General features: G+C 49.2%; 4 protein-coding genes across 4 annotated transcripts; 3 read left to right on the top strand and 1 right to left on the bottom strand.

The window, feature by feature from the left end:
• The first annotated feature begins 85 nt into the window (after nt 1-85).
• On the top strand, nt 86-9,149 carry DDX39B (DExD-box helicase 39B). Its single transcript, XM_053473429.1, has 11 exons — nt 86-184; nt 1,825-2,060; nt 2,391-2,518; nt 2,649-2,741; nt 2,979-3,162; nt 3,287-3,405; nt 6,902-7,033; nt 8,008-8,117; nt 8,198-8,342; nt 8,426-8,573; nt 8,685-9,149. The coding sequence occupies exons 2-11, from the start codon at nt 1,850-1,852 to the stop codon at nt 8,699-8,701; spliced, it is 1,287 nt and encodes a 428-aa protein (XP_053329404.1). The 5' UTR covers nt 86-184; nt 1,825-1,849; the 3' UTR covers nt 8,702-9,149.
• Nucleotides 9,150-10,030: 881 nt separating this feature from the next.
• On the bottom strand, nt 10,031-13,342 carry DXO (decapping exoribonuclease). The gene is made up of 7 exons (XM_053473085.1): nt 13,044-13,342; nt 12,363-12,756; nt 11,660-11,886; nt 11,108-11,327; nt 10,800-10,935; nt 10,625-10,719; nt 10,031-10,509 (listed from the first exon to the last, which is right to left on the bottom strand). Exons 1-7 carry the CDS (start codon nt 13,078-13,080, stop codon nt 10,398-10,400), a joined length of 1,221 nt encoding a protein of 406 aa, XP_053329060.1. The 5' UTR covers nt 13,081-13,342; the 3' UTR covers nt 10,031-10,397.
• Nucleotides 13,343-13,526: 184 nt separating this feature from the next.
• On the top strand, nt 13,527-16,572 carry STK19 (serine/threonine kinase 19). Its single transcript, XM_053473991.1, has 7 exons — nt 13,527-13,605; nt 13,925-14,061; nt 14,847-14,992; nt 15,259-15,494; nt 15,893-15,990; nt 16,117-16,264; nt 16,364-16,572. Exons 2-7 carry the CDS (start codon nt 13,956-13,958, stop codon nt 16,407-16,409), a joined length of 780 nt encoding a protein of 259 aa, XP_053329966.1. The 5' UTR covers nt 13,527-13,605; nt 13,925-13,955; the 3' UTR covers nt 16,410-16,572.
• A 1,307-nt stretch (nt 16,573-17,879) lies between these two features.
• NEU1 (neuraminidase 1) lies at nt 17,880-22,955 on the top strand. The gene is made up of 6 exons (XM_053473989.1): nt 17,880-18,157; nt 18,847-19,039; nt 20,956-21,218; nt 21,766-21,948; nt 22,106-22,325; nt 22,470-22,955. The coding sequence occupies exons 1-6, from the start codon at nt 17,984-17,986 to the stop codon at nt 22,685-22,687; spliced, it is 1,251 nt and encodes a 416-aa protein (XP_053329964.1). The 5' UTR covers nt 17,880-17,983; the 3' UTR covers nt 22,688-22,955.
• Nucleotides 22,956-24,302: the final 1,347 nt, after the last annotated feature.

Raw genomic sequence — 24,302 nt, 5'->3', positions numbered from 1 at the left:
GATGTATTTTCCACTGTAGCGCTTAAAACCGGCATTCCTTAGACAGCCTTGGCTGGCAAAACGTTACAGGGTCCTAGCAATTTCAATCCTTTTGCCAACCGACGCGCACCTCAGACCGGAAGTGGTATCACAGATTGCCGCTCTTGGTTCTCCCGCCTTGTCTGGAGAAGGAAGCAGATTTCAGGTAACTCGGTGTGTTTTCTGACAGGCTATCTTTGCCATTCGTCTTCATCCGATCTTTCTCACCGCGCTTATCCGCAGACAGGAGCCCCCGCGCAGCAGGGGTTCTAATTCTCTGTCAGAGCCCTCTTGGAGGGGAGGGTCTTGGACTGCACGGTATAAATCTGTGGAGAATGGGATCTAAGATGGCGGCAGAGAGGGTCCCAGACCCTTCTCTCCATGTTCCCCGACTCTCGTCACGGACACTGCGTATCCCAGCGGCCTTGAATACCCCGGGATTTCTGGGGAGCTGGGCCCAGTCTGTGATTGACAGCTCACCTGCCTTTTTTGAAATGAAGGTGGGGATGGGCGGAGCTACGTTGTATAGGCTGCATATGGTGGGCGGGGCAAAACCGAAGGTGAAGTGTGTCTAATTTGGGGTCACAGTACTGTGCAGGTGGGGTGCATGGAAAGCTGTGCAGACAGTATGGTTGGCAATTACCCCCCTCAGAGTGACAAAGAGCAAATCAGAAAGGGGTTTGGGGTTATAAGGGCAATTTCCTTTGGGTGGTCTATTGCCCCAAAATATGGCCGATCCAGCTGTTTCCTCATGATCACCTATGGGACTGGCATTACTGGACCGTAACCCCGCTCCATCTGCCTCTGAGCTACAGCTGCCTTAATTCGTAGCGGGCCTGACGACTGGCTGAGAGTCTTGAGAGTTGCATAGACAGGTGAATTAGGTTCTTGCGGTCATGAGTCGCGGTACTGATCGTCAAGTTCGAAATAAATTGCTCTAATCCGCAGTGTTGTTCCCTCGCTGACGCTCTACCTTCTATAACACACAAGCATTCTAAGAACGTCACGTTGGCTCCCAGCTGCGTCTGACCCTTTTCGGGAGGCATTTTTCATAAAGACAATGTAGTATCTACGCTTTTAGCTTCTATGTTTTATTTATATATATATATGTAATGTGTTTGGGGTCGCTTAGACATATCCTTGTTTATGAAAGAAAAGTACGTTCTGTCCGTTAAAATATAAATCCTCATCACTCCTGGGTTCCAATGGCCCTTTACATACATCAATACATTATTTAATGGGCAGTATATAGTACGGTATATATATAGTATAAGAGCCGGGGGCGATTAGTTCCGTGTAATTTAATGCGGTTGTTAGCGGGACTTGTTTTGTTTCGGGTATTCCTTCTATAACCCCGTTTCCTAGATGTAGTTGATGTTAATCTGTGTGTTTTGTACAGAGGGGACATTTTATTGCATGCGATGAGACTGCTAACGTATGTACAAATGAGTGAAAATGATGCGGTCGCCATAGTAACCAATGGGATGCTATCACTGTTTCACCTCTAGTGCTCAGTACCAGAATTCCTCTTAATACATAAAAGCGACTATTCTGAAAGAGCCGCGTCTGTTACATTAAACTGACTTCATTTCGTGCTGGGGTGAAATAACTGGGAAATTCTCTTTAACCGTTTGTGGTATTATGGAAGTGGCAGCCCTGATGTAGAAGGCACTCTGCAGGGGGTTGGGGTAAAAATGGCCGTCTATAAAGAACGGTTGGGGAGTCACTGGGCCGCCTGGGGATTATCTTTGTGGAGTTGTTTTTCATGCCATAAAGCCGCTCAGTAAACGCATTGTGTCCTCCAAGGCTTTCATATCATCTCCAACTAAAGATGGCCGAGACAGATGTGGACAACGAGCTCCTGGACTACGAGGACGATGAAGTGGATAACCAGGCCGGGGGAGATGCGCAGGACTTGGTCCCCAAGAAGGAGATAAAGGGATCGTACGTGTCCATTCACAGCTCCGGCTTCCGGGACTTTCTGCTCAAACCGGAGCTGCTCCGCGCCATTGTGGATTGTGGCTTCGAGCATCCATCGGAAGGTGAGGAGAGGGAGCGGAGGGTGAGCGGCTGGTAAAGATGGAGCACCCTGTTTATAAGGAATAGCTGAGGACGAGCAAGTTTATCAATCGCTTCTGCTGACCGTTTCGGGAATCTTAAGTCGGATGCAGGAAAATCTTACTGTTGCCCATAGCAACTGCTCTTTACAATGAAATATACGCAGCAACAGCAAGGCAAGTGCTCATCATTCCCAACGTAGGCAGCAGGTTAAAGGCGCTGTTGCTTGCTATGTTTAATTTTAAAGTGCAGTTGCTACGGGTAACGCCAAACCTCCGTTTTGCATCTGACCGTGTCTTCTCTTCTCGTTCCAGTGCAGCATGAATGTATCCCTCAGGCCATTCTAGGGATGGATATTCTTTGTCAGGCAAAATCTGGCATGGGGAAAACGGCAGTGTTTGTGTTGGCCACGTTGCAGCAGCTGGAACCTGTAACAGGACAGGTGAGAGGGGATAGACCGCGAGGAGTACCCGCTCGTCACAACATCGTGTTAACAGCAGTTCTATGTGAAACGACACAGCGCCGGAGGGGAATCCGTGTAAATGTTCTGCTCTTTTTCTTTTGCCGTGTAGGTCTCCGTGTTAGTTATGTGTCATACCAGAGAGCTGGCTTTCCAGATCAGCAAAGAGTATGAACGCTTCTCCAAATACATGCCATCTGTCAAGGTAAGAGACCATGGCTGTCTCCATCTGTAATGTGTAATCTTTCTCATTATCCTCCTCCACGCATCCGTTTCCTTACGCCTCTAAAATCTGTTTTTATTCATTGTTTTTTTTTTAGGTTGCCGTTCCTTCTGTGCCTGCGTTTTAACATACCGTATTTTAATACATCACATCTTTATCAGTATTATTAATAATGATGATTTTAATCTGTACCTCATCTTTCTATTCCCCTTCCTCCAGGTGGCGGTGTTCTTCGGGGGTCTCTCTATCAAGAAGGACGAGGACGTGCTTAAAAAGACCTGCCCGCACATCGTGGTGGGGACTCCGGGTCGGATCTTGGCGCTGGCAAGGAACAAGAATCTGAATCTCAAGCACATCAAACACTTCATCCTAGATGAATGCGACAAGATGTTGGAGCAGCTAGGTGAGGAAAGAAGCAAGTTCCCGTGATTAGTCGTGGGGGCTTTAAACGTTCCGTTAAAACGGTTGGGGCGGGTGGTGGAAAAAGGCACCGATCGCAGATCTCAGATTGTTCAATCCTCTCTCAGACATGCGCAGAGACGTTCAGGAAATCTTCCGTATGACTCCTCATGAGAAGCAGGTCATGATGTTCAGCGCCACTCTGAGCAAGGAGATTCGCCCCGTTTGCCGGAAGTTCATGCAAGATGTAATAACCGAATCTTCCAATCCTTCCTACTCCCTCCCCGGCCGGCGCCGCCACCCAAGGGACGCCGGGGACAAGAAGCTCCGTGTCGCCCCGCTTCCCGAAACGAGTCACACGTTCCACCCTCTGCACGCCCTCTCCCTCGTGTGACCCAACCACCTACTGTCACACCGGCTAGTTACCTCCTCTGGTGCCGCGGTCACGTGTGTCGTGGCAGCCGAGCCGCAAAGTATCCGGTATCCGTGACACCCAGTCCTGCGTCACGACAGCCGTTAAATATCCCTTTTTTGTCACGTGACACAATCATCGAAAATGTCACGCCGCCTCCCTTCAGCCATTAAAACCCAAAGCCTCACCGCTCCTGAGCAAAATCCTCATTGGGATGTGACGCCATCAGAAACGTCACACCGGCCGGCTCTGCTCCCCCTCAGACCCCCGGCACCAAACACAACGCCACGCGAGTCCCTTTGTCAATGTGCCGTAAAAAGGGCTGGTGCAGCGGTCACGTAAAATGACCCTTTTTGTCACCAATTCCGACAAAACGACCCTGTTTATCGTCTTCTTAGCCCAAATTCCCCCTATGGCACAAAGCACGTTAATGTGTCTGCACCCAGTAACACGGGCCGATGTCATGTGACACAATCTAAATCCCTCGTGTCATATAAAAACGTGTATTTTTTTCTCTAATCTGACCCGCTATATGAGATATCTGAGATTTTTGCGACAAGTAGCAGTCTGTTTTGCCCCGTTTCTGTCCCGTTATCAGACTGGTTCTACTTGTTGCCAAATCGGATCCCCCCCAGCCTTTTATTTTTGCACTTTTTCACCCGTGACGTTGTTTTAATCGTCACGCTTCCGTTATGACTTTTCCCTGCTACTTAACGTCTAAGTTTCAGGGACCGGTCATAATTACGCTCCGAAACCAGGCGGGTAGCGGGGAAAGAGTAGTGAAGTAAAGCTGGGGAGGAATAAATGCCCTTGCAGTTCCCAGGGCCAGGCACAGAAACGGTTCGCTTTTTAGTGATCAGGGAAAGTCTGAAAAGCATCTAAAGAGCTGAGCTGCAGGTTTACAGAGGCCAGTTATCGATGGGTTAAAAGGAAGGGCTTGGTGCTATGGAGGGCTAAGTATTTGGAGCAATATGGCTTTCAAGGGGGCGCAGATTAAGTCAGCAAGCCTGGTTTAGTGAATAGATCAGATTAGCGGTGGGTCCTGAAACCTGACAACCGAGGAATTAGAGTAACGACCGGGAATTGGCGCAGAAGCTGAAGCCTGACCTCCAGGAGAGGAGCCGCTTTATTTCTGACAGGCAGGAGACCGCATTCAGGATCCCACAAGCAAAAGATTGAGCGCAGGGAGAGATCAGAGGGGAAGCCAGAGCAGAAAGGGCCGCTCGTTCTCCTGTCTGGGCTTTCTGCCCTCAGGACTGTTCTATACCTCCTACCCCCCTCTCCATCCTACCCCCCGATCCCTCTATGAATGTCTGTATGTGCTGGGTACGTGTGAACACAATGTGCAGACCGGCCCGCAGAGAGCTGCACGAGCAGCCTGTCAGTCTAATGCTGAATAGAAGGGAAGGCATCGAGTTGCGTATGCAGATTAACGTTATACACGTATGTGTAACGCGTGTGTCTGTATGCTGTGCGGGCTGTGGGTGGCGGAGCCGCGGCTCTGGTTGTGCCGTTGATCAGGTTGTACATTGATACAGATATTTTTTCTTATGAGTATGCGCAGAGCTGAGTTGTGTTGGTTGAGTCCGGATCGCTCCCCGCCTGTCTCCCGGAGCCGCCGCTCGCAGCCGCGCTCCTCGTCCGTCTGTCCGCAGCTTCGCTCTGATGCCACCGCCGGGTGCTGCTTGTTTGCTTTGACGGGTGTTTAATGCTTGGATGCACATTGTGTTCGCGTGTTTTGCGCATGGACGAGCGAGGGCAGGTTCTATGGATGTAGCAGATGTGAAGAGGGTCCGGCTGTTATCCCGGCTGTATTGATGAACCCGTCGGTTGGACTCCCAGGACCTTTGACCTTTGTGTATTTTTATAGTTATACAGCTGAAGAGAGCTGGCTGGCTGCCTGTGTAGTGGACAATCGCCTAAAACCTTTAACATGCGTGTCAAGCCCTAGACCATAAAGGGCCACATGTTAATAAATATCTCACCTTGAACACAGGCGGCGCGGAAAAGGCAGCCGTCTAGCAGACCTATTTATTTGGGTACCTGATAATGAGTTTTAGGTCGTCCTGCTGGACCTGGCCCTCTTTGCATCTGCTCTTGTTTTAATGCTGTGTGTGTACGCGTGTGTCATGTGTAGGCGTGTGTGTATATGTGTTAGCGTGTTAATGTATAACGCTTTATGGGGATGGAACTGGGAATGCGCCGTAGAGCTGGTTTCAATCTGTGATCCCGAAGAGCCTGGACGGTGCAGATTTTGGCCGCATGGCTGCCGCTCCGAGGATTTTCTTAAACCGGCTCCGTTTCTGCCCTTTTAGGATGCAGTTTGATACCAGGGCTTGGTAACCACTTGTGTGCCGGAACGTATTCTGACGCTCAATGGGTTAATCCGATACTGGCTCTTAAATCAACCTTTTCAGCCCCCCACCCAGTCTTACTACCCCTACACCACAGAAATATAACCCGTTGCGATGCGATCCCGGTTAATAAGATCACCTCTTGGTGAGATAATCCCTGTTCCGAGATCGAGGGCCTGCCCGGCCCGCTGGACGGTTATCTTTCCAAAGCAGCAAGACGCAACCTGGCAAATACCTTGCGTCTGGGCGCCCCTTCACCCTAAAATGCCTTAAAATGTTATATATTTCAGATCCTGGCAGCTTGTGTGAAAATATTTCCTATAGGGGCGTCCAGCAAGGAGCCCCCCAGCTGTTGCGAAACCACAATTCTCATTTCTGATGTCCATGCGCTGGTGGCTGAGTGTTGTGGGAGTTTGAGCTCCGCAGCAGCTGGTTCTGCCCCTGCCGTCGTCCTCCGACGCTCCGTGGGGGTTTAATATACTCGATCGTTCCCTCCCTGGTAGTTAAAGCGGATTCTCCGAGCCGCTTCTGGTTTCGTGAAACCTCCGTCTGGTTTCTGTTTGTATGTAAAATACGTAACTCTTGGGGACTGCATGGCACATCATCCTAAACAGAAAGTTTTTGGCGTCGCGCACGTTTTTAGACTCGCTCACTGTAGTTATTGAGTGACGTCGGGAAATCATTCGTCTCTCTCTATTAATACAGCAGACGGGGTTTCACGCGGCCAGAAGTGACGGAGACTCGCCTGCTGTGCGTTAACGTTAATGGAGATATTCCGCCCAAAATGCACGGGATCTTTGATATGTATATATATATATATATATATATATATGTGTGTGTGTGTATATATGTATATATAAATATGTCTGACCCCGTTAGGTTCTAGGCATCCGCGTCCCCTTCTGTAGGATTTCACAAACCAAGCCGCCCCCTCCCCTTACTGTTTAACCCTTAATTTCCCACCCCCCCTCCTCCAGCCGATGGAAATCTTCGTGGATGACGAGACCAAGCTGACTCTTCACGGCCTGCAGCAGTACTACGTGAAACTCAAGGACAACGAGAAAAACCGCAAGCTTTTCGACCTCCTGGATCTTCTGGAATTTAACCAGGTGAGCCGCCGTTTCTGACTCGGTCTCCATTAGTCCGATATACTGTACCGGAGATCCATTATATGTAAAGGCATAAAATATATACATTCTTTAAACATACAAAAAAAACTAACTGACTTTAGGGGAAGCTCCAGCTGCAGAGCTGCAGCAGAACGCCTCTGCTGTGGTCTGATGTTTCACTCCACTGATTGGCTGCTGGGATCTCCTGCACAGTAATTGGATGGGGGCAGGGAATGGGGGGACCGGTCGGCTATCGCACGCATTAGAATGCACATGATGGCGGGAGAGTCCCTTTAATGCCGGTTGGGACTCCTTTGAGATGCCGGCGTCTGCTTTCTTGCACTTTTTTTTCCTTTGGGGGTTTTACGATCTTTTAAGACTTTTATTCATGGCTTTTTAATTCGGATTCATACAGATTGGATGTTTTATATCCCCCTGCTGCCGCCGCCAAGCTGTGTGCGTTTATTGCTTTATTTCCCAGGATTGACGACTTCTGTTTATTCTTAAACCCAATGGAAATATATTTTTTCTGCTTAAGCATAGACTCCAGCGCTGTGTATAGTAATGGAAATCCACGTTTTTTACCCGTTTTGTTCCGATAAACTCCCTTTATCTGCAGACCCGGAGGCCGCTATTGTTGTCGGCCGTGTGATATTTTTTCCCTGCTCGGAGCAGAACACGGAGCCCGTTCTTTAGCGCAAGACTAATGAAGAGTCCGTTCATCCATAGACTTTCATTAGTCAGAGTGTCCGACTGGGCGATTAAGACCAGGCCATTCTATTGTTACCACCAACAGTGACAGGGTGTCTAGTGGATTGGGGAAGATACTAGAACATGTATAAACGTCAAAATGCAACAAAATGCCTGAAAACAAAACGTGAAATTCTGTTGTGAAAATCTGTGTAAAGTTATAACCCTAAAGCCAGCTCCCCGCCAGCGTCCGTCTCAGGCAGTGATGCCGTCCGTCGTTCCAGGTGGTGATCTTCGTGAAGTCGGTCCAGCGCTGCATCGCTCTGGCACAGCTTCTGGTGGAGCAGAACTTCCCGGCCATCGCGATCCATCGTGGGATGGCGCAGGAGGAGAGGTGAGGCGCAGGGGACGTTATTATTTCTTTCCCTCGCCGTGTTTTATCGCGGAATCTTTACCCGCGCTTTGCTCCTGCAGGCTGTCCCGGTACCAGCAGTTTAAGGATTTTCAGCGCCGGATACTTGTTGCCACCAACCTGTTTGGTCGAGGGATGGACATAGAGCGAGTGAACATCGCGTTCAACTACGACATGCCGGAAGATTCCGACACCTACCTGCACAGGGTCTGTATGGCTGGTCGGCCTCCGTGCTGGTGCCGCCCTTCACTTCCTGTACGCTCTGCTCACTTCCTCCTCTTCTCCTAAAGGTGGCCCGCGCCGGCAGATTTGGCACTAAAGGGTTGGCGATCACCTTTGTCTCAGATGAGGGCGATGCCAAAATCCTCAACGAGGTTCAAGATCGATTTGAGGTCAACATCAGCGAACTTCCCGATGAAATCGACATTTCCTCGTACAGTGAGTCTCTTTCCTTTCCTTATAAGCAAAGATGGTGCCAGCTCCTTCCCCATAATAATCTCATCTTCTCTTTTTTTCTTTTCTTTTTAATCTTTTTTTTCTCTCTTTCAGTCGAACAGACACGATGAGCCTGGATTGTTTCTCGGCTTCCTCCGTTCTGCTGTATGCTGCCCATGCGCGGCTCCTTCCTGCACCTGTTTTTCTCGGGAGGGCTGAAGCGATCACCAGCTAATTTTTTGTTTTAAGACTCGCTCCGTTAGACCTCCATCGGTCGGCGTCCGTGGGATTTATACGGAGCCCCGGGGTCCCGGTTTGTTCCACCGACCTCTTTACAAGGACTCTCGGTGGCAGGAGGCATTTTAATAAATCCCTGGCGAGGGAAGCCGTGCTCCGCGGGTCTCTTGTATAGCCGTAGTATTAGGTTAGCGTTTTTATACCAAGCCCTTTAGGGATGTTTTTTCCGTTGGTGCCCCGTTTTGATCAGTGTTGTTGCCACCTTGTATTTTGTGACTTCTTACACAACGAAAAGTGTCACATAAAAAAAAAATCAAAAGCTTGGTTACTTGTTATTTGCTTATTCTCTACAGAATGGTCTATAAATACATGTTCTGGGGGTCCTCCGCTATCCAGCTGCCGCGGAAGTCCATGTTAAAGATTAAAAAAAACAAAAAACTCAGGGATTTATTTTTAGATAATTCCTTAATTTTGGCATCTATGTAGAAAGGTCCAGACCCCCTCGGCATAAACAGCGCAGCCCCGGTACTCGCCGCGGGCGATAAGGGCTCAGATTCGGGGTCTCTAAATTGCACAGATTATCAGAAAACTGGGCCATACGTGTGTGCATGCGTAGAAAATCTATCAAAACACCTGAGGTTCTGGTTGTGATGGGAAACGGCTCCTCGCGCTTCCAGCCAGGGCCGTGTGAGCGGCCAGCGCAGCACTGGTACAAGTGGGTGGAAGCGCACAAACCTACAGCCCCCACGGCCTGTACATGCGCAGATCCCCAGCAGCCTCTCCTAAACAGTGTTTGTCATAGGAAGAAAACAATCAGTGATACTAATGCAAGCGGAGGGAAGCGTGGGGGATGTTACGGCCCCTTTGAAGTAGCAGACCACTCTAGGGGGCCAGTAGTAAATGCACACAAGACTATAAAGATTAAACATATATCTATCTATATCTATATATATATATAATGCCCCTATCTTAAAAAGTACTGATTTTCCAGTGCTGTTGTAAAAAATATATATTAATAAAAACATCCCTCGTCGGCTGCCTGCATTGAATCAGCGGTATGAATGCAGGGCCCGGGGTTATAAGGCCGCGTACGGCAGCTTTTATTTGTTTAAAATGATTCAGAAGTGAATGAATTGCCTTATTTTCTTCAGTAAACGGGCCGGCCGGACCAGCCTTTAAATCGCAGATATTTGGGAGAGAAAAAAAATACTTTGCTGTGTAAATTGGAGGGAAATACAAATGAGTTCATTTAAAAACTGTACATGCGTATATAAAATCATATTAATGCCCTCCCCACCCCACAAACACAGAACCGGTTAGAGGATTAAATTAGGAAGAACACGCGTGACCACTCATCAAAAACATGCAAAAAAAACATAAAAGGAAGACGTTTTCAGCATTATGTTAAAAAAATATATATATTTTTCCACCCTCATGGGCTTCTCGTGCCGTAACGTTTCCCTGCCGTAACGTTTAATGTTCTCGCTGGGGAAAAGTCTTCCTTCTCGCGGTTTCGCCGCTCGCTCGGGACTCTTGGCGAGGCCGGTGATGCTGCCGGTGACGCTGCCGGTGCACAGTTCGCTCCGGTGCTCAGCGGCTCAAGGCTTCTACGTACCACGGCGGCAGAACGGCGTAAGCGGGGTCCGTGTGCACAGAGTACGTGATGTCAGAGCCCGGCTCGCAGGAGAAGAGATAAACCACCCTGAACAGACAGAGGGCGAGAGGGGTTAGTAGTGTTCTGATGAGGGGCTCATCGGCAGTAAAGGGGGACAGCGTTTATACGGGGAGGGAAAGTTGGATTAACGCGGGTTTCTCACCGAGGGTCATCTGCCGTCACTATTTTTTTGACGAAAGACAAGAAGGCCTCGCAGAAGTTCATGCAGACGGCTGGGTCCCAGCTATGTTTATCCGCCTGAACACAAGAAGACAACGTCTTTACCGATTCCGTGGACTCCCCCAATCCCCCCCTCCCCCGGGGGGCCGGTCTCTTACCCGGATTAAATGCGGGATTTCGGACGTTCTGTAATTCTGTAAGGACACGACTCTTCCCTCCGGGCTGCGGAAGCCAGCGACGATGAGCGGAATCCCAAGAAGAAATGACTGACACCACCATTTGAGGAGCTTATACCTGATTGAGAGGAGACAGAGACCCCCAATCAAACGCGAATCCCAAACAAAATGTACGAGAAGGTAGAGAAAAAGCCTTGTGGGGGCCAAATCCTTAGAGAAATGATACTGGTTGGACGGCTGCTGCCCTTTTCCCCTCTCACGGTGCGGAGTTTGGAAGCAGATCTCTATACCTGTTGAAGCTGCGCTGCTGGTGGGGGTTCCGGATCTGGGCGCTGCTTTTCAGCTCCACGTAACAGGACGGGGGTTTGGGACCGGAGGCCGACAGGTCGCAGCAGTCCACCTCCCCGGACACAAGGATGGAGTGCGAGGACAACCGCGCCAACAGGACGCTGCAAAACGCCTCGTTCGTGTTAATCACGCCGGAGGAAGACGGGCGGCCGTCCGGAGAATCTGAGAGGCGAGAGCGGAGCTTTGGAGATCAAAAACCGGATGAGGTGAAAGGAACAGCAAGTATGATGAGAAACGAGAGAGAGAGAAGAAACCGGACGGGATAAAAACCTCAATGTCATACGGGGTGAAATAAGATATTTTTAGATACACGGCCGCACTTCATACGGACTTCAGGAAAGCAATCAGAGGAACACGTATGTTTAATATGTTTACACGCGCGCTCGGCTGTCTCCGTTTAAGGAGAACAATCCTAGGTGGTCCTCGTCTATTCTAAGTAGGCCATTCTAATTATTATTTATTTAAGTCGCATGCGCATCCAAAACGCTACAAACCAGCACACATGTAGCTCTCGAACTTGTATCCCGAGTACGTGAGCCTGTCCTGTTGAGACGTCCTCTCTTGCCTCTTTTTACGGGCAGATTCCGTCTCCCTCTCGCTTATGTACAGAGTTCCTTTAAACAGCGTGACGGCCAGCAGCCAGTCCTCTTGGCTCTCGTAGGGCGTGCAGAGGATTTTAGTGAGATGACCCCGCCACGTGACAAAGTCCCGGTCCACCGGCCTGAGGACAAGAAGAGTCCGTGAGTGGCTGCTATGGGGACAGAATAAAAAGCAGATCTAGCGTTCCCTCATCAAACCCAGAGGTAATCTTCTCATCACCAGAGGTCCAAATACGTTCTATGGTTGTCCCAATTGGTCAGACACCAAATTAACTCTTCTAACGGCTTCTCGCTGTTCCCTCACAGCCATAAAAATGCTAACTTAACTCTCCAACACCTCATCGCAAACCTCCACCCGATCCTAACCACTTAAAGACACACATTATTCCTACTTCCAGAACAATGAATGAAGTTCCAGCATAAAGGAAGCGGAGGCAATCTGTATATTTAATGCTAAAGTCACCGGTGCGCTCATAGGTCATACGGTCACAAATGCGGGATCAGCATCTTAGCTTTCAAAGCACAGAGTAAGAAACAATGATCCAGCTTATAGACCCTACGAGCGCAGCCATAAACATCCCTTTTTTGCTATCCCCACCTACGGCTGCTGCTTCCGCCTCCTAGAAGCCCTCTGTTTTCTTTCACCCAGGTCAGAATGTGCAGCAAGCCCTCTTTTTCATCTTCGTTCCTGCGCACGTAGCGGTCGTCGAATCCATCCATCAAATCCCACCCCGGTGAGGCGTCTTTGCCGTTCACACCTGCCAGGGGCTTATAATACCGCAGTTTCCTGGCATCGCCATGGTAACGCCGTTCTTCATCCAGGGAGAAACGTCCCACTTCAGACGGCAGTCTAAAGAAGGGGAAAGGACCCTGGTATAACGAATGGTTCGTGCAGAGAGACGACGAGGGTGGTGATGATGATGATGATGACAGATGCACGGAGCGGCGTGGGGGCGAGGAAGACGAATCGCGGCATCTTTTGGGTGGCCTGGCTGATAGAAAGAAGGAAAAAAAAAGTTAAAAATCTACTTTGTATGCATTAAAATAGTATTTTGTTAAAAAAAAAAAAACACAAAAAAAAACAATTCCAAACATATAAATCAAACGCACAACACAACCTGAGGTCTCTTAATGTTGCGATAACTGCACACTTTGCATTGTGTTGCTGCTCCACATACAATTACAATCCAATATCCTACACAACTTTCATTATACATTAAATTAACCGATTTGCTATTTTTATCGTTATTTTTGTTAAATTAATATCATCCCCCCCCACCTCCATTTTCTTTCTTTGTGGCTGCATCACATTCCATGTTTCCCTTCAATAAATTCTCTTTATATTCCAAAAATTCTTCACTCAGGTTCCGCCATGACGTCTAATAAAGTCGCCGGAAACGATCCTACGTCTTAAGCAAGCCGCCGGACATAAGTACATTTAATGAACCTCCTGCGCGCGCTGCTTCTCTATGGTTACCGAGGATCATCCATCTTGCCTAATGCGGGTAAATTTAGTGTCACCGTTTATTTTGGTCTCATTTGCTTCTGTCATTGCCATAAAAGGCGGGTTCCGGTTTGTTTAGCACGCAAGCTGCCATGTTTTGTACACCCATTGGGCAACTAAGGTTGACGTACATGGCAACCCCGCCCCCTCAGGAGACTGCGAGCCATGTTTGTACGCCAATTGGGTCACTAAGGTTGACGTACTGGGTAACCCCGCCCCCTCAGCATCCTGTCCGCCATGTTTGTACACCCAGTGGATCTGGTTGAAGGATGTAGAGTGAAGCCGGCGGAAGCGGGTGAACTGTCTTGTGCAGCTGGACGTGGCAAAGGAATGCATGGTGAGTTTAATTTCGATTAACCTGCTTGAACACAGGTGACTTCTAAGGACCATTAGTGTTCCTTATTTGGTTACTACAACAGGATCTTTAAGGAAGTAGTAGATAAATGGAACAGTTTCCCAGCAGCAGTGGTGGAGGCGAATACAGTAAGGGAGTTTAAACAAGCATGGGGGTTTTAAACCCCGTACATCAGGGAAAATGGGCAGACTAGAATTCCATGTTTCTATGGTGGGCTATTAAAGTGTGATTTGGTACACAGGGCCGGCTCGTTCAGAATGTTCCCAGGTATCGTAACTTTTATTTCCTTCTTTCTCGTCAGGTTCTCCCGACGACCCCTCCCCCGCTCCCCGATGGAACGTAAGCGGAAGCTGATAGGCGACCCATTCAACGTAAAGAAACCACGAGAGGAACGCAGAGGACGTGCAGATTCAAACGCGTATCCCTCTCCGTATCCAGGTGATCTCGGGTGATGATCCGGACGGGCCGAGGAAAACAAAAGCTGACGCCCCATTAGCATACCTGGGGACTCTCCGGGTCAAGACACGCCCCACTCCCTGCCCATTTTCCCTTTAATTGTGTATTGTTTGAATTTAATTGGGGGACCCCCTCTTGATGTCAGCGGGGAACGCCCCCCCCATGTCAGCAGGGAACACCCCCCCCGATGTCAGTGGGGAACACCCCCCCTCCCATGTCATCAGGGACCGCCCGCCCACCGACATCAGGACCACCTGTTAACACCAGTGGGCAGTCAAGGCTCCGGGTAGCCGGAGCTCAGCAGCTCCCGGGTATGCCTATTAGTTATGACCAGTTTTCCACCCCGTGTAGACATCTTTACCCCTGATGGGGCCGAGACGCTGAGCGGTGAGACGCGCGGGGGACGCCATCTCTCTTCTGTGAGCCGCAGGGAGAGTTCATTCTTCATTCCGATCAGGGAAGGTTTAGCTGAAGGCGTCTCGCTGATCCTCTCCGCTCTGTACGAGCTGCTCCTCCTTAGAGTAGCAAACCCTTTGAAGTCGTTACATTGTTATTTCCGGTACCTGCCACTTTGGGTGTTTTCTATTATAATTAAACGTTTTGGTTTATAGTGTTTATCGATAGACATTCGGGGTGGACGGTCTCTCATCCTGATCCAGAACGTATATATGTGTGGGGGGGTGGGGATTGGCCGGTTCCCCAGTCTCTCATCCTGATCCAGAACGTATATGTGGATTCTCGGTTCTCATGTTTCTCCTCTTCGTCAGATTTCACGGAGGACGCCCGAGGAGCCGTCTCTTACCTCTGCGCTCTTTTCCCGCGGAAGCTTTTTAATGACGCTCTTCCTCCGATATTCCTGAGACATCAGCTGTACAGCCTGATAGAAGACCGAACGAAAGCGGACAGACTCGTGGTTAGTAGCTGCTAACAATTCCATCCAACCTGCGCCATCATCGGTTATCACCTCCACTCTATAAATAATTTCCTATAATACCCCTGTACGTTCCTTTATCGCGTCCCCCTCGTCCATTCATTCCTAACCAGACCCCAAAACATCGACTCCGGATGATTTCTCTCCCCTTTTTCATCATTTCCACTGTTGTTCTTCTCTAGATCATAGATTGTGTCTCTGATTAGAGGAACGATCCGTCTCTTCTCACTCGATCATTTATTTCCTAGAGTTCCCTCCAGCAGAACGGAGAGCTATGCCTCATCCAGCCGGGGTTTGATCCGGACGCGTTCCTGGTGGTGATGGCAGAGGATTTGCGGAGAGCGGCTCTCGCGAGTTGTGATGGGAACGCCAGGGCCCCCATCGTCAATAAGTTTCTGGAATCCGGTCTCTTTTCCTCTTCCAAAATCAGCTACGGGAGAGAGGAGGTGATGCAGAAGCACCGGTTCTCCGACAGAGAAATTACGTAAGGGAATGAGGGGAAAAAAACATGTTCTTCTTCCCCCTGAATTGTTGGAACGTGGGGGAGGGGAATTGCTGGCAAGTCCAAAAAGTCATGAACGAGGGGTTCCGAGACGGTAACCGGGTCTAGACAATACAATATTGGATTGAAGACGGGAGGGAAAGGGGGGATTTAAAGTGGAGAGGAGCTGCTGTTCTAGAATGAAGCATGGTGAAGGAATGATCACTATAGATCAGGTAAGCGTATTAAATTACCAAAAAAGGGATGGAGATTTGGCGAAATGATGGAAAATGCAGTTTTTTTCTAATAGTAGAATAACGGTGATAGCTCTAAAGTGATTGTTTGACACCGAAGTGTTTGTAGAAGCCCCCCATTCACTGCTGTGTGCTCCGTGTCCCCAGGCAGCTGGTCCGTGCCGGGCTCCTGACGGTCAGAGATGCTGGAAGCTGGTGGCTATCGTTACCCGGCGCAGGGAAATTCGTCACGCACTTTATAAAAGGTACGGAAGGCAGAGCCGAACTCGTGGGTCTCCGCTGGCTGCAGCCCCCCCTCTGACATCTGCATACATAACACGTTTATCCCTCCTATTCACCTATCCACGCTCCCTCCTTTCTATTCCGCGCAGGACGGAAAGCCCTCCTTTCTCAGATCCGCAGATCTCGCTATAAAGAAGTCCTCCTCACGGATCTCTCGACCCGCAGACCCCCGCCGTCGCTGCGCTTGGGCATGGAGTATCACATCCACGACATCATAGGCGCAGGCCTTGTTGATTGGTGAGAAGACTTGAACGATATTCGGCGTAATTACCCCATTTCTCGGGTCTCGGATTCCCGTTCTTTCTGTCTTCATCGTCCCTCTTTTCTCCTCCTCAGTGTTCCCACCGCCTCTGGGACTCTCCTCCGATTGTCTGAGACATGAGAGATCTGCCAAAAAGAAACGGAACTCTGCCGCTCTGAAGGGACCCCCGTAGGACGTCCTCCGTCTTGTTTATGCGCCACTTTTTATCGCCTAACCATTTCTTCCATCGTTTTTTCTTTTTTTTTTTTTCTTACATCATTCTTTTTCAAAACATGTCATTTGTTTTTTTTTCTGTGTCTATAAAATAATAAATTCTATAATTATATGAAAAAGTCTTTGCCTGCGTGCCCCTGTTGGTCATTTGACAGCGAAACACCTTTTGGCGCCTTTCTTATATATATCTTTAACATCTCTCTATATTCTCTAGCGTTATGTGATCGAAACCTGATCGAAACGTTACCACAAGAGGCCAGAATCTAACACTAGAGTGCATTGCTTACGTACATTCCCGCGCTCTCACCTACACACTTGGCTCTCCTTGTATTTTTACGATCATTCTATTCTCCTTAAAATAATTAAAAACAGCGGTGGGCAATCGCAGGGTTAAATCAGGGGATGGTTGGCAACGCGGCATTAGGGGAGCTGACACGAGGTCAGAAGCTGGAGAGAAACGCATGGCCGGGGAGATAAAAGGAACCGGCTGGCGTTACCCTGATACCATCGACACAAACCCGTTCAGCGCTGCCGTCGGGGGATTCTGCAGGACGCTGACAGCCGCTTGGCAGTGAAACTGTTAAACAGAAGCCTCCGACGGGCAGCTGCCGGCACCTAATAACATAAAGCCCCCCTTACTGCCCCGCAGCCCCTGACCAGGGCTGCCTGGGGTGCAGGACCGCAACTTCGATTTAGGGACTGTCTTGGGCAATCCAGGACACATGGCAGATGCTTTAATGGGGGGCTCCTGCATTTCGGTGGGTGTTTGCAGTGTAGACAGTAGGGTGCCTACTGATTGCTAGTGTTAAGTGAAGCATACTTCCCAACAGTCCAGTTTCTATGGGACAGTCCTGACTTTCTGTTCTGCTTTTGCAGGCGGTGGGGAAAAGGTCAGATTGGGGAGATCCTCTGATTTTTGGGCCTTTTGAATATGGCATTTATATAGAAAATGATTAATTGTATCTCATCAATCTAATTTATCGGGGAGAGGGGTCATCAGGGAAGGAAGAGGGGCACAGGTGAGGAGAGAGGGGGCATCAGGGAAGGAAGAGGGGCACAGGAGAGGAGAGAGGGGGCATCACGGAAGGAAGAGGGGCACTGGTGAGGAGAGAGGGGCATCAGGGAAGGAAGAGGGGCACATGTGAGGAGAGAGGGGGCATCAGGGAAGGAAGAGGGGCATCAGGGAAGGAAGAGGGGCACAGGTGAGGAGAGAGGGGCAGCTTTCAGGTGGGAGGCAGCTTTCATAGGGTGGCCTTGCTGAGGATAATGAGAGTTAGATGCCCGCGGTGTGCTCTGTTTGAGGCCATCACAGTCACCCACGGAGCGAGCTGTCAGCTGACCTGTCAGGCTGGTCACGTGACCGTGGAGAGGCACCCGGAAGCGGGAACAGGCGTTGGGAGTTGGTACCGAGCCGCGGGGCATCTCCGGGCAGATCTTATGAGCTCTCATACGGAGGCGCTCACCCAGGGAGGGGCAACTACATGTTTACAGGGGCAACGAGCAGCTCTGCGGGGGCAGAAATAACGGAGATGGGCGAAGAGAGGAGACCTGCACGTCCCGTTACCGGGAGGAGGATGAAGACCCCCTTCTGGCTGCTTCCTGCCCTGGCCCTGTCTGCCCTGTTGGGTGCCGGGTGGTCTGCGCCCTTTAACCAGGTATGGAGGGGGTCCAAGCTGGCAGTGTGTATATATAATGGGGTACATGATGTATGTATATAATAGGTATGGGGGTCTGGCGGTATGTATGTATATAATGGGTATGGGGGTCTGGCGCTATGTATGTATATAATAGGTATGGGGGTCTGGCGCTATGTATGTATATAATGGGGATGGGGGTCTGGCGGTATGTAAGTATATAATAGGTATGGGGGTCTGGCGGTATGTATATAATAGGTATGGGGGTCTGGCGGTATGTATGTATATAGTGGGTCTGGCGGTATGTATGTATATAGTGGGTCTGGTGGTATGTATGTATATAGTGGGTAGGGGGTCTGGCGGTATGTATGTATATAGTGGGTAGGGGGTCTGGCGGTATGTATGTATATAGTGGGTAGGGGGTCTGGCGGTATGTATGTATATAACGGGTAGGGGGTCAGTGTGTCCTATTCATCCATCTGTGACCAGACCATATTGACGTAAAGTTAATCATAAGAAGGATCCAGTCATCATGGACATGCCACCTAAAGCCCTAATAACCCTCATCATCCTGGTGGCTAAATGTTGAATTGCTATAATTAGGGGAAAGCTGTGGGTCGGGGGCCAAAATATTACAGTCTGACTAGCCCAAGGTATAATTGCCCCCTTCTCCCCTGAGGGGTAACGCTATTTGTCTCTCCCGCCAGCAGGTTTCGCCCGTCGTCACCATGGAGCAGTTGCTGTGGGTGAGCGGGCGAGTAATTGGCGAAGTTGACACGTTCCGCATCCCTCTGATTACCTACACCCCCCGCGGGCATCTCCTGGCCTTTTCTGAGGCTCGCAAGCACTCTGCCTCTGATCTGGGGGCAAAATTCATCGCCACCCGGAGGTCGCAGGATGGGGGTGAGAGTTGGGCAGCACCTACAATACTGCTCAGTTTCTATATAATTACAATACTTTTGTACAGCGCTCCGGAATCTGATGGTGCTATAAATAATAATAGGATGGTGCTACATAAATATTAACCATTAACATCACAGCTTATAGTAAATATAACTATATAGCAGTATTGACAAAAACCTGATTATATCTCATTTTGTCCCAATAAACCCCCTTTATCTGCAGACCTGGAGCCGCCGTTGCTGTCAGTCATGTGACATTTTGGGTGAATTTCCTGCCTCAAACACCACACTGAGCCGATGCTTTACGGCAATGCTAATGAAGTCTGTTCCCCCATAGACTTTCATTAGTCGGAGTGTCTGGCTGGGTGATTAAGACAGAGCCGCTCTATTGTTCCCAACAGGCAGTATAATAAGGAGTCGGGGTGTTTAGTAGATCGGGGCTCAGATAACAGAGCGAGAACTGATATGCAGCTGCCTGAAAAGATTATATTATGGGGGCACAAACTACAACTGGGGTAAAAAAAAACCAAAAAAAAAAACAGTGCAATATTTAATAAAACTAATTTAAAAAAAATGGTATAAGTTAGGAATGCACCGAAATGGAAATTCTGGACCTAAACCGAAAAAAATCTGTATTCACTTGGCCAAAAATGAAAAAAACACTTTTAATAAAAGTAAGTAACACACCAAAATTGGACAAAACAAATTCAATAACAATATTAATATATATATATATATATATATATATATATATATATATATATATAATTGCTAACAGCAATCACACTCCTATCATGCCCAGGCAGCCAGTGCATGCTAGAGCCTGGCTAGCTGCCCCCCTTGTGTATTGATGCTGCCAGCAGTATGGGGTCTGCACATCACCTGCAGCCTCCCTGTGCCATACCCCCCACACACTTACACATCCATGTTACACTCATTCATTCCCAGATTCATTCCCTCTATCACGCATACTCATTCATAACCCCCCCTTTCCTGAACTGCCGAAATCTCGCTTGCAGACTTCCGCTGCTGCTTCCCTCTCTCGCTCTCTGTGTGAACAACTTCTCTTGTCTCCATCCCAGGGGAAGCAGGAACGGAGCAGAGTCATGTGACATAAGATAAATTCATGCGACTCCGCTGGGTTCCTGCTTCCCCTGGCCGGTACAAGAGACGCTGCTCGCACAGGTTTGCCGGACGGTTATTTTTGGGTGGGATACGCTCTCCGCTCCACAAGCATTGTTACTTTGCAGACACCGTAAAACAAACCTTTCCGCCCGAGCCGCCGGCGTGTGATTAGCGTGAAGACAAACCGGTCGGAAACCTCAAAGGCATCTTGAATGTCACCGTCATGGAATGTCACCTATTTTGGTGTTTTTTGTGCGTTTTGCGCATTTCCTGCCTTTTTTTCTTTTTAAAACCCCTCTAAATTGCAGCAAATGAGCTGAAAGATTTTTATCGAAGCGTCTCCTGAGGCTTTACTGTTTCTTTACGATCTGCCAGTAAGATAAGGATCGTTATCAGACGTTACTTCACGCTTCCTGACAAAGACCGCAACGACTCACAATAGAAATTTAGATGTGTTTATGGATGTTTTACCTTACTGAGAGGGTGGTAGATACGTGGAACAGCCTCCCAGCAGAAGTGGTAGAAGGTAATACAGTGAGGGATTTAAACATGCGTGGGATAGACATACGGCTCGTGAATCTAAGACGAGACCAACGTTTAAGGTTTGAGTCTTTACAGCAGCAGAAACGGGAGACTAGATGGGGGCCGGATGGGGCCGATCTGCTGTGAGATTATTAAGTGGTTCTTTCATACCGGAAGGTCATGCCGCCGGTCCTATCTGTATATAGGGTGTATAGTAAGCGTGATGCCCCCGAGTCCTCATCCCAATCCCCACTTGACTTTCGCCCGCAGGCTACACTTGGAGCCCAACGTCCTTCATCATCGATGACGGCTCGTCCTCCGACGGCCTAAACCTGGGGGCAGTGGTGGTGGACGATGAAACAAGAAACATCTTCCTGGTGTACACCCTCTGCGCCCACTACCACTACTGCTCCGTCTCCAGCCTCATGATCACCAACAGCTCCGACGACGGTCTAACCTGGAGCGCCCCGAGAAACCTGTCCCGGGAGGTGGGGACCAGAGTGTTCGCTCCGGGGCCGGGATACGGGATTCAGGTGAGAGACAGAGAGAGACGGTAAAAGAATAAGAATGGCGGACAAGCAATAGAGGACCTGCTACATTGTGTCCATTATTTTTGAGAGTGGGTTCTTTTTTAAAGGTGCTTTTTCCTCCCCGTTCCTGTTGTTGACGGGATGGGAGAGGCCGCCATGACCTGAACTTGTCAGGGTTTCAGTTGAGTGAATGAAGGGCAAACAGAATAAAACGTTACTTAAAGAATACTTAGAATCCCCCTAAACATGCTATTGTCTGCAAAAAAAACCTAAAATAATAAAAAATGTAATAAAATAAATAAAATAATTAAAAATAAAAATGGACCTGCGGAGAATTCAGCGTCTATCTCAATGCGATACTTGTTTTTATTATTGTGGAACTCTCCGCGTGTTTTGCCTCCTCTGGTCGGTACGGAAAATATTTAAAGTTGGGGGGAGGGAAAGGGTTAAATGAACAGACGAAGACCTCAGCAGGCCCCCTGTCAGTGTCGTTCCCCCTCGGGGGTCTCGTCGGCTCCACGTGTTGATCGCAGGGTCTCTGTTTTCTCAGAAGCGGTTCTCCCCCAGGAAAGGGCGTCTGATCGTCTGCGGCCACGGGTCTCTGGACGAAGACGGGATCTTCTGCCTGCTGAGCGACGACCACGGAATCAGCTGGAAAAAGGGGGGCAGCTTACAGGGGCTTCCGTTTAATCAGCCCAAAAGGAGCGGGGACTTCAGTCCGGACGAGTGTCAGGTGAGACGGAGCGGGGCGCGTTCACTCGAGTGTGGGAGGCGCTGGGAGTGGTGAGTGCGGCGTTCGTTGAACCCCCCCTGCTCTCCGCGGTGTTATGCGATAACGCGGGGAAGGACCCCTCTTTCATCCCCCCCTTTCTTCCTTTTCCTCCCCCCAGCCGTACGAGCTCCCGGACGGCACCGTGATCATCAACGCCCGGAACCAGTATTTCTATCACTGCCGCTGCCGCATTGTGGTGAATTCCACCGACGGCTGCGAGACTCTCCCGCTGGAAAACGTCCGCTTCGACGAGGGGCTCCCGGACCCAGCCGTGGCAGCCGGGGCTTTATACAAGCAAGGAGTGGTGTATTTCACTAACCCGGCGAACAAGATGAACCGTGAGTGTGCACTCAGCTCCGACCTCTCTCCCCGCATCACTTCTCCACCCCGTCCTACCCTTTCCGGTCTCAGCTTCTATCCCTCTGCGTCTCGTTCTCCATGTCTTAACCTCGCTTTGTCCACTTTTGTCGCCAACATTCCAGGCGTCAACCTCACCCTGCGCTGGAGCTTTACCTCGGGAGATTCGTGGGAACAGCAATACACCCAGATCTGGCCGGGCCCCAGCGGCTACTCCTCCATGACCTCGCTCTCCGGTCACGTGGAAGACCACGAAAACATCTATGTCGTCTACGAGAAAGGCCGGAACCAGATTACAGAGTCCATCGCCTTGGTGAAGATAAACGTTTACGGGCGCCTGTGACCGTCCCGAGCCTCTGAGACGCGTCTGAGCCCCCCCCACAGAACTGGAAATGATCCGATGCCCGAAGCGCCCCCTGCTGGGAGACCTTTCTATACTTTACTCACACTCTCTCTCTTCATAAGAGATTACACTGAGCTGTTACAGCTTACACGCACTCACACTCATGCGCTCGCGCACACGCACGCATACATACGCCCTGTTGTAATTGTCTTTCTGCCGGAGTCGAACCGCTCTCTGATTGATGAACTGATTAAAAGTCTTGGAGGAATGACCTGATTCCGGATATTGTTGCCTAATACGGACCTCGGGTTTTTTTCCCGCTTTGTTTTCTTTTTTCTTTACCTGATTAGGGCCTCCCATGCACATAAAACTTTGCTGAGAGGGTAGTAGATAAGTGGAACAGCCTGCCAGCAGAAGTGGTAGAGGGTAATACAGTGAGGGTATTAAACATGCGCGGGATAGACATACGGCTCCTGAATCTAAGACGAGACCAACGACTGATGAAGGTTTGAGTCTTTACAGCAGGAGAAACGGGCGACTAGACGGGGGCCGAATGGGGCAGATCTGCCGGCTTCTAGGTTTCTGTTAACACCAGCATACATTTTTTTTTTTTTGAAGAAAGTTGTGTTTCTGGGTATTATAAATTTAAATTCAATCGCCTTCTCCTAAACGCCTGCATTTTTTTAGTTCAGTACTCCTTTAAAAAGTTAGCCGACCGGAGCCAGCATCGCTGCTACCAAAGCTGTAGAGGGTTAAAAAAGAAAGGGTTAAAAAAAGAAAACACCTCAATGGCTTATTTTATCAAAACAAAGTAAAAGTCTGGCGGTCCCGGCGAGCAGTTATTTGTAAATATTATTTGTGCTGAGGGGAACGTTTTATAAATTTGTTCTATCGCATACTTTGTTAAATGGTTTCAAATGAACAGCCTTGATCATGAAGGGGTTAAATACATGTGGATATGGATTTTCACAGTTATTCCTCCCCGTTATGCTATTATGTCCTCCCACTAAAATACTTGATTAGTAACAGATAAAAAGTGACTTTTCAAAAATATCGCCCGGTTTTCTTTTTTAACAAAGTTGTAGTTTTCCTTTTACAATATTTTATATATTTTATACACTTTATATATTTTATATATTTTATATATATTCAGGCAGCTGCGTATCAGCCGTGATCCCCAATCTACTAAACAACCCCCCGACCCCTTATCATACTGCCTGTGGGGAACAATAGAATGGCTCAGTCTTAATCATCCGGCTGGACGCTCTGACTCATTAAGGTCTATGGAGGAGCTGACTTCGTTAGCATTGGCTCTGATGCTGCTGTATAGAGGGTGGCCGGGGAACGATGAGGCCACGTAGACGGCTCGGTGACCGAGGGACTACATGATGAGGACGGAGGTGGTGAGGATGGAGGGGGACGTTAGCTACTAGTACTGGGTGGAGGAGGGAGAAGGTGGTGAGGATAGAGGGAAGAGATAGCTAGCTATCGGTACCCAGTGGAGGAGGTGGTGAGGATAGAGGGAGGAGAGAGCTAGCTGTCGGTACCCAGTGGAGGAGGTGGTGAGGATAGAGGGAGGAGATGCTATTGGTACCCAGACGATGCTGAGGATGCA

Source organism: Spea bombifrons, chromosome 8 (assembly GCF_027358695.1).
Source record: "Spea bombifrons isolate aSpeBom1 chromosome 8, aSpeBom1.2.pri, whole genome shotgun sequence".
Taxonomy (NCBI): Eukaryota; Metazoa; Chordata; class Amphibia; order Anura; family Pelobatidae; genus Spea; species Spea bombifrons.
The sequence above is the reverse complement of the archived record's forward strand: the minus strand, read 5'-3'. Positions and strand labels throughout refer to the sequence as shown.

Bases quoted from the DNA above. Each gene is read 5' to 3' on its own strand.
- DDX39B (XM_053473429.1), top strand. From the start codon at position 1,850: ATGGCCGAGACAGATGTGGACAACGAGCTCCTGGACTACGAGGACGAT. The intron at 2,061-2,390 runs GTGAGGAGAGGG...TTCTCGTTCCAG, and splicing joins CTTCGAGCATCCATCGGAAG to TGCAGCATGAATGTATCCCT. The intron at 8,343-8,425 runs GTCTGTATGGCT...CTTCTCCTAAAG, and splicing joins CCGACACCTACCTGCACAGG to GTGGCCCGCGCCGGCAGATT.
- DXO (XM_053473085.1), bottom strand. From the start codon at position 13,080: ATGGAATGTGATGCAGCCACAAAGAAAGAAAATGGAG. The intron at 10,936-11,107 runs GTATAGAGATCT...CCTCTCAATCAG, and splicing joins CAGCAGCGCAGCTTCAACAG to GTATAAGCTCCTCAAATGGT. The intron at 10,510-10,624 runs GTGAGAAACCCG...CTGTCTGTTCAG, and splicing joins GTGACGGCAGATGACCCTCG to GGTGGTTTATCTCTTCTCCT.
- STK19 (XM_053473991.1), top strand. From the start codon at position 13,956: ATGGAACGTAAGCGGAAGCTGATAGGCGACCCATTCAACGTAAAGAAA. The intron at 14,062-14,846 runs GTGATCTCGGGT...CCTCTTCGTCAG, and splicing joins GTATCCCTCTCCGTATCCAG to ATTTCACGGAGGACGCCCGA. The intron at 16,265-16,363 runs GTGAGAAGACTT...TCTCCTCCTCAG, and splicing joins GGCGCAGGCCTTGTTGATTG to TGTTCCCACCGCCTCTGGGA.
- NEU1 (XM_053473989.1), top strand. From the start codon at position 17,984: ATGTTTACAGGGGCAACGAGCAGCTCTGCGGGGGCAGAAATAACGGAG. The intron at 18,158-18,846 runs GTATGGAGGGGG...TCCCGCCAGCAG, and splicing joins GGTCTGCGCCCTTTAACCAG to GTTTCGCCCGTCGTCACCAT. The intron at 21,949-22,105 runs GTGAGACGGAGC...TCCTCCCCCCAG, and splicing joins TCAGTCCGGACGAGTGTCAG to CCGTACGAGCTCCCGGACGG.